At 44.1% G+C, this 9,105-nt stretch overlaps 1 protein-coding gene across 1 annotated transcript; it reads right to left on the reverse strand.

Annotated features, from left to right (window-relative positions):
* Nucleotides 1-1,040: 1,040 nt before the first annotated feature.
* On the reverse strand, nucleotides 1,041-3,680 carry evx1 (even-skipped homeobox 1). The gene is made up of 3 exons (XM_017693601.2): nucleotides 3,194-3,680; nucleotides 2,072-2,307; nucleotides 1,041-1,608 (listed from the first exon to the last, which is right to left on the reverse strand). The coding sequence occupies exons 1-3, from the start codon at nucleotides 3,678-3,680 to the stop codon at nucleotides 1,063-1,065; spliced, it is 1,269 nt and encodes a 422-aa protein (XP_017549090.2). The 3' UTR covers nucleotides 1,041-1,062.
* Between the last annotated feature and the right edge of the window lie 5,425 nt (nucleotides 3,681-9,105).

The following is a 9,105-nucleotide window of genomic DNA, read 5'->3' on the forward strand; positions in this document are numbered from 1 at the left end:
GTGCCCGTCAAGCCTCTCGCGCTGCTTCTTTAATCCGCTCCCTGGGCGCCTCGTTACCGGCCTGCCTGACCAAGCCGAGCATTAGCATTAATTCTGAATTCAAAAAAGAGACAATTCTCTCTTCCGAATACATCACTCCTTAATTTCCCTCGCACGTGCCCATCCCGGTCCCGCTGTACCGGGACCGAGCGCTGACGGCGGTGGAAGCCTAATGAGCTACATGTACCCGGTTAACAAATCCCCCTGTTAGAAGAAAAAACATCATTTTGTAGGACTAAAGGAAAACGTATGTGGGTCAATTTGGACGTTTGTGTGTGTGTGTGTGTGTGTGTGTGTGTGTTGGGGAGGGGGGGTATAAATTATGATAAAGATTTACCCTTCACTCATTCCAGTGTTCGGCAGCATGTTCAATCCCTCATCTATTGGACTTCATTTGCATTAGACCTTCACTATTTGTCCATACGTATACAGGCACCCTGAATCAGCCGCTTTAAGGAGCACCCATTGCTTATAGAGCACTGCAAATTTACACTCGGGAGCAGCCAACCATGAGCTTAAGGTCATACTAAGCCCAATGCCAGGCACCCCCCCCCTCCATGTTTTCTGTATGTTCTCTGGAAGGAGCTCCACTCAATACGCTTGATGAGTTAAAGTAGTCCAGGACTACTCATCAGCTGACCTCACTTATATTCTTGTGGCTGAATGCAATCAAATCCTCACAGCAATGGTCCAACAACTAGTGTAAAGCGTCCCAGAAGAGTAAAGGCTGTTACTACAGTAAAGGGAAAACAATGGAATGCTGGATGAGCTGGTGTCTACAAACATTTGGACATAGTAGTGTGGCGTTTTGTCTAATACGTTTCTGCGTATCTGTTTTATGACGTTGCTGTTTGCCTTGTCGTTGTTACGGTTCGCTCCAGTGCGAAGTCTGGTTGGTGGGGGGGGTGGGAACAGGTCATTTTTGCATAGCAGGCCGCTGGCGGAGAGTTCGGGTCGTGTTTCATGCGGGTTGCTTGTTCGCGTCGTCCGTAGTTTGACCAAGTCCGCGTAGCTCTCGGCTTTTTATCTGGTCAGCTGCACCTCCTCCCTTTGGTCCAGCGCAACAGAAGTGGGCTTGCTGAGCACGGCCGGCGTGAAAGTGATGAAGCCCTCGGCTCTGGAGAAGTCCGCGTTCGCTGACCTGGGATGCGGCGGTGGTGGAGGTGGCGGAGGAGGCGGAGCTCCGCTCGTTTGGCACGCGAGGCACGAGCACGGACTGCTGCTGGGGCCTAGTGCGTGCGTCGCGCCCGCGTACAGCGATGGGTGCCGGAAGGCGCACAGCAGCTCGGGTCGCGGGTACGGGTGGTGCGAAGAGAGCACGCGCAGCCCCTCCAGCGAGCGCGCTGCTGCGTGCCCCGCAATTAACGGAGCGCCTCCTGTCGACGCCGCGCCGCCCAGCGGCGGGTAGTAAGGCAGGGGCAGGTGCGACGGGAATGGATACGGGAGGCCGCCCGCCGTGGCGGCCGCGTGGCTCAGCATGTACGTGTAGAAGGCGGGGTCGGCCGGGTGAGGCCACGTCATGGCCAGCCGCTGCCGCTTATCCTTCATGCGCCGGTTCTGGAACCAAACCTGGAATTAAAAAAAACGTGCATTTTAAAAAGACGTGAACAGCATTTAGTTTATAATGCATATATTTTGCATGTTTGGATTCCGAGGGAAAAATTGGGCGCATTTTTAAACACTAAGGGTTCCTTCTTTAGCTTCCTAAAGAACCTTCGTTTGAGTAGTTGAGCTTTGTTAATCACCAGTTGAAGGTTCTTTAGTTAGCCAAAATGGTTCTTCTATAGGATCGCTCCAAAGACCTTTTTATTAAGGTATTTATGCGGTCAGGCCAGGCTGTGTGTTAAAGGTGTTCAGTCATTTTTAGAGTACAGGTGCAACTACATCATTATTATGATGTTATATATTGTTCGAATGTTCATATTACGCTCAATCGAGGGCTTTGCTTTGTGGTTACTGTATAAAACACATACTCCCCCTTGCTTAAAGTTAGTCTATTCTCTCTACTCTGAGTTAAAGGCTCTTGCGGTACCTTGATGGTCGTTTCTGGCAGATTTAAAGCGGCCGCCAGTTCACACCTGCGCGGCCGAGACACGTAGTTTTCCCGGTAAAACTCCTTCTCTAGCCTGGCGATCTGCTCCCTCGTAAAGGCGGTCCGGTATCGCCTCATCTGGTCAGGTCCGTAGGAGAGGGCATTGGGGCTCGAGCTCAGCTTCCCACTGTCCGCGCCGCTCTCCTTCCCGAGGCCCTGAGATTCCTTATCACATCCTGGAGGAATGAATCACACACAGCGTCAGGCCCTCTGAGAGTTACAGCGTGACAGCTGCACTGTATACGCACAGGATACATGTCATGTTTGGTTTTTGTTGAAGTGTAAATGAGATCTTTCATTAGGACAGCAAAGAATTCAGATACATTGTCAGCATCAGCAAATAGACCTTTTCGTTATTTCGTTTCTTGTTGTAAATCGTTAATAATAATATTATTACCCTTGACACTATATATATATATATATATATATATATATATATATATGTGGGTGAGTGTAACAGGATATCAGCAGACAGGCAAGTGCATGGCAAATGAATTAATAAATAAATGAATGAATAACACTCTTTTACCATCTCATCTATGACGTATGATTTTCTGCTCTTTCGATAGTAAAGCCCAGTTACAACCCCACACTATTCCTACACAGTCTACTCTGAGATAAACAGCCTTTCTTTGATCTTCCTTCTGTATGTTGCTATTAATGCTGTTCGCCTAGCACATTTTCTTGCTTCAGCCTGCGGAGCTCCGATGACAACAGGGTCACTGTAGGCCACGGTATTCTCACTCACACTCTATGTTTAAGTGCCATTGTGGGCTGAATCGTCCTTTACGTTCACAAGAATAAACTTGTCATCTAAAATTAAGAAAATTAAATGTTTGCAAAACAACATCTAGATTAAAGCTGTTGTGATGGAGCTGCACTCCTTGCAAACGCACACTGTGGTCTGTTAAATGGACTCATCAACTCGAAACACAACAGTCGAGCCCCCTGTCAGTGGCGCTGGATGTTGTTTAGTCATGTTTCTGAACCGCGCTGTTCACTCTCCCAAAACAATGCTCTGCAGTGCTATGCGAAGTTTGCCGTGTCAGGCTCGGTCTTTACCTTGTCCAGCGGGGTAGTCCATGCTCTCTGGGGTGCAGCTGACATCTATCTCCTCGTAGAAGTCGGACTCTGCGTCCGAGCCGCTGCCTTCTTTGTTGGGCAGATCAGAGAGCTCTCTGCTCGGCAAGCACGGCTTGCCGGCCACCCTCGTATCCCCGCACGTGCTGCTCCGCGAATGAGGAAACGCGCCTGGGCTTCGGCAGTCGCGGTGAGCCAGCTTGTCGCGATGCTCGCCAGCGGATTCGGACACATCGGAGTCCGTGGCGGCTGCCGGCGCGTCCTTCCTGCTCTCCATGACGGATGCGCGCGGTGTGCACGGGGCGCCGGGTGGACTGCAGCTAGCGGGGAGGGGGCGGGGGCCGCTGGCGGAGGGGGAAGCGTGCGGAGAGGCGGTCGTGTTGTGGAGAGTGCGCCGCTCGCTCTGGGACGAAACTCCGTGGCCCCCTCTGTGCTCGCGAGCCGTCAGTCTTAATAGGGCGGGCGTCATAATGGAGGGCTCGGTGACGCCACGCGGCGATTCGAAAGGAATAAACAGGCGAGCGTGAAAGAGATGGGGGTGAATCAAAGGCTACGCCAGAAAAAAAATCTACAAGGACGTATAATAGCGCATGAGCATATGACACCTCTAGAGACGACATGAGAAGGCTGAGGAAGCCAACATTCAGCACTAATGAAAAGCATCGCTGTGAGTTGGCCACTTACAAGACATTTTTACAGAAAAGGCTCACATATGAATTAAAACACACTTGATCATTTGCTTAAATGTACATAGCTTCTCTTTCTCCCTGCCGCTGTTCTCCACGGACAGAATTCATAGCAAGACATTCATCCCAACATTGTTTTTGAAGGTACACTCTCAGAAAAAAAGGATCCTATGCAGGTAGATTTTTCATTCATCAAGGTACAATGTGAATGAACCCTCAAAGGTACAACAGTGGTTTTAAGGTTTAATTATGTACCTAAATTGAGTTTTTCCAGGGAAACGCGTTTTCTTGCCTTTTTATGGCGAAATGTTTTAAAACAAAACGATACAATAGCAAGATAAAAAGGCTGGAGTCAAGAAATTATGTGTGGAGTCAATATAACAAACGTTATAACTGCAATGAAATATGGTTTCTATGTTCCAAAGCAAAGAATCTATTAAACAAATAACAGTCCATTGTTACAGTAGTGAGTCAATATGTTGGTGCCTGGAATAAGAAACTACAGTATGACGTGTAGTAATAACAATGCTGTGTGTAATCATTCACCAAGAACACAACCTTTAAGAAGTTATGAAAAGAACCATGACAGCTCAAAGAACCATGTCAATGCTAATATATATATATATATATATATATATATATATATATATATATATATATATATATATATATATATATATATATATATATATATACTGCATTATTAAATGGTTCTTCTGCATTATAAACAAACTGCAACGTATAATTTACATGACAACAAAAAGGACTGTTATTTTCTAGTGAAAGAACATTGTTTTCGTACTATAACGCATCCTTTTTGTGAGGAGTGCGCCTGTTCAGGTTTGGGTGTTTAGGCATTGGTCGCCTATTGCGTAGAAATGCGCACAAAAGCAGTTCGTGTGCTATGAATTCATTACTCATCAGCTAAACTTAATACAGCTGAATTAAAGGGCTCGGATAAAGAGAAAGCAGCACGAGCCCCTTTTGGTAGGTTTCGGATAAAATGGTATAATTGGACTAGTTTGTAATAATTCTGAGAGGTGACACAGGCATAATGTGCAATAACGAGGAAATCCGAGCCTTGAATAATGTGATAGAACCTGGATCAGTTCAAGCCCTATCCATTATCGCCCTGTCTCCACCGCACAGAGCCGGGGACGGGCTTAATGGCAGCCCAGGAATACATTAGCACATGTTCCTTTCGGATCAACACCGGGAGCGCGCGCTGGAGGACGTCAAAGCGAGCGAGAATATTCCAGAAGATGAGGAGCGCTGTCTGTCCGGCGGAATTTGAAGTGAACGCTCCATATTTTCATCTCTCAGCGCGCCATCTTCGTCACGCTCTTGCGCCTCTCTCTCTCTCTCTCTCTCTCTCTCTCTCTCTGTCTCTCCATTCTTCCTCATTCGTTCTTCCAAAGCGGTGTCAAGTAAAGTGCAGAAAGGTCAAGTCCTTCTGGCCAGTAGTCAGAATAACAGACTATTTGACATTTAATTGGATTTGTTTAAGCCAGGCTAACAACGCCGCTCTCGGGGTTTATACTGAGTTAAGCTGTCCTTTCTCATTAAGCAGCCGGAAAATGAACAACTCTTTCAATTTTCACTAAAAGCCTTTTATTACAAATAGTGGAACTGCACTCCTACAGGCTACAATTGTTCTGTTTTAATTTGCCAGCAAATTAAACATTAGAGACAGTCAGAAATGCCCCTGAGTGTCAGAAATGGGAGATATTAGCCTAATTATATAGATAATATTATATATTTCTGTCTTTGCAGTTGGGTATGCAACGATATACTAAGCTCACGGTTTGATTCATGATATTGAGCTCACGATTCAATTTTCACAGGACACTTTGAGAAAATTTAAAAGCTATTGTAGGTGCTGGAGTGAGTCACTGATCAATGATGGGTAGCGGTATCCAAGCAATACATTCAGTTGCATAATTGACATTGCTATTATTGGCAGAGTTCGCATTGTCATCTCACAATGTCATGATGCACTGCTAAACCCCAACTACCAATATATTTTGGAAATAACACTTAATTGGTTACATGAAGTTTCTGTGTAAATATTTTTTGCATGTTTAACCAGAATCTAACCAATGAGCTGCTTTGCTACACACTACACTGCTACACACGGTCTTCAGCAGGGTTCTTCAGTAAAGACAAAGGCTCTCTTTAAAACCCTGAACACTCAAAGACCTCTTTGCATTATTAAAAGGTTTTTAGCATGATAAAATAATTCTTCAGATTGATGGAGAATGTCTTATACGTGGTTCTGTATAGAACCTTTTTGAAAAGGGTTCTATAGACAAGCAAAAAGGGTTCTTCTGTTTTCAAAAATGTTCTAAACAGAACCGTTTTCTTTGAAAAAAGAACCCTCGAGGAACACCTTTCCAAGGTTTGCAATAGTACAAGAGGACTTGGACACATGAAAAGCGTCATTTGATATAACAAAAAAAAACCTGTCTTTATTTTTAACCGGTCGAATTCCGTTTCTGAACACAGCAACAGAAACGTGTTCTGAAGACAAATCCTAAAAGGAAGTTGTTTCTTTACTCAGTTCTCATGAATGAGGAGCGTTCTGATGGGAAGGTTATCTCGAACGCAAAACCAAACCCCTTAACGTGACTGCTTGCTTTCAGGGAGGAGGCCTTTGATGTGCTCTCTGGTAGTAAAAGTTCACTAAGCACAGTGATGTAGTAGAAAGGCTTTTAAAGATATGGCCTTTGGGGGGGGGGGGTTGAACTAGCATAACATATCCACGTCCACGGCGTCCTGGGAAGCTCTGGCTGTGTAGTGATGACAATAATCTATGGATTGTATTTAAACTACTTTCAACATTAACGAAAACACATAAGCACGTCATTAAGTCCTATAATAACATGCATGATCAACTACGTGCATGTAGGGTAGACCGAAATTAGTTAAATATCCTTAGATCACTAGATAAAAAAGCCGATGTTTTTCAGTTGTTTGTTCAGGTTTCTGGTGTAGACGTTGGTCATCCTGTTTTCGATTTGTGGGAAATTCGGTAGTCCTAAAGCACTGACACCACCAAAATCACTGTTTCTTAAACGGAGCACAGGGCCGGGACACGCATGGAAGTGGTTAATGATGTCAGAGGCTCGGTGTGTGTGGCCGTGGTGACACTGCGGCGTTTGGGCACTCAAAGCTGTGCTAGTGCGCCCTCACCTGTCTGAAGAAAGAACAACACAAAAAGTATTTTATACGAAGGCTGCTCTGTAGATCTGTCTCTCTCTCTCTCTCTCTCTCTCTCTCACTCACACACACACACACACACACACACACACACACACACACACACACACACACACACACACACACACACACAGCTTTTGAGTCATTCATTCTTTATCTAGGATTACGGGAGAATCACTGTTAACGCTGAAAGCAATTCCGGCAGACTTTGCTGACATGCTGGCAAGGTCTATAGACTGATACTGCGATTATAAAGGCTGATCTTTACGAGATCAAGCCTTTAAGGCTTACGTCCAAATAAAATGTTTTACTTGAAGGAATTTTGAAAGGTTATACAACAACAATAAGAACACCAACCACAAGACCACCACCACCAACAACAACAATAACAACAAGCTAATTCTACTACTACTAATAGTCTAAAAACTTTATTTCCAATGCTAGAAATAAAGCTACTGTGCAGGTAATTTTTCATTCATCAAGATACAAACAAAGTTATAAAAGTACAACAATGGTTTTAAGGTACAATTGTGTACCTTAAATATATGTTTTTTCCCAGGTAAAAAGTATGTGTTTGTACCTTTTCAAAACCCAATGCTTTAAAACAGAACAATACAACAAAAGTCCTGGAGATGGGACAGTGTGAGTCAATACAACCCAGAACATTTCATTTCAATAAATGTTGGTACAATTATGTTCCCTGACTAAAGGTACTGAGATGTACCCTTGAAGGTACCACCCAGTGACAAGAGGGGTACAGCCCCAGTGACAGTTTTTTTTGAGAGTGTATCTATATTGTGTATTTATTTTGGACTTTGTGCCACGTTATTCACTATTGTGCATGGCTGTATTGGAGTAGGTACTACACTGCACTGCACTCTATGACGTTCTGACCTGTACTCTGCTATATACTTCTGTACAGCTGGGATGACAATGAAGTTGTTCTTGATTTTCATTACTTATTGGCAAGGCTTTTAATCGGCCCTATGCCTTAATGTATACACCAGTCTAGTTTTTAGATTATGGAAGTTTATCATGTACTAGTAAAGCCATTCGTGGTTTACTACATCTATTAACATAAGCTTTAATTCTAGCTTAAAATGATCAGTCTATGTCTTTGGAGCTGGCCTGCCTGACTTTTCAAACACAACTTCTCGTGATAAATGTAGCACACCATAGATCAGCCTGCAGTCCAGATTAGCAAAATGCTACAACATGCTCCAGGGTTAGTGTTTAGAGCTGCCTATTTCATAAAGCTAGCTCTACTTTCCTGAGCCCTTCCATCTTGTGTACATTCCTAAAGCAGCAATAAACTTCTGGGCGTTCCTTTGAGACGTCCTTGAACTTTGAACCTTAAGACGTTTGTCATTCTAGAGGAGAGCAAATGGTCTACAGCTAAAGCCCAGTCATGCCTCCCCAGAGCTAGCTCTGAGTTTACTTTACCAACTGATCCCACATAAACTCAGGCCATTCATTGAACGCTTTCTTGAATGTTGTTTGAATGCCGCTTTCTGTCGTCTTTGATTTTTTCCGCTAAACAAATCTTTCTATATTCAGGCTCTTGGCGGGATTTTGGCATCTGGATCAACTGAACAGGCTGATGTGAGCTTTGAAGCCTGAGAAAGGCCTTATTTGTCGAACTCAGTGTAAAGTAGAAAATGAACGGGTTTTGTGCAGCGAGATTGGTTTTAGAAAGCGGAGTAAAAATGATACCATCACAGACACTGAAGCGCTGTCATATTTTACATGCTATGCGTCGACATATTATTTGTTATATGGAAATAAACTCGAAAAAGTGCTGCCATAAAAATGTGATTCTTCAAAATGAACATCCTCATTAGGAAGTTAATATATGTCCGATTGCTTCCTCTTTCGATGATGTATTTTGCTTGCCGCCTTTCAGAAACGCAGACTAGATTTGTCTTCTCAAAATATCTTGCTGAAACCTTCATTCCACCAAACAGCTTCTACATAAAAGTCATTTTCAAG

This window comes from Pygocentrus nattereri, chromosome 27, assembly GCF_015220715.1.
Source record: "Pygocentrus nattereri isolate fPygNat1 chromosome 27, fPygNat1.pri, whole genome shotgun sequence".
NCBI lineage: Eukaryota > Metazoa > Chordata > Actinopteri > Characiformes > Serrasalmidae > Pygocentrus > Pygocentrus nattereri.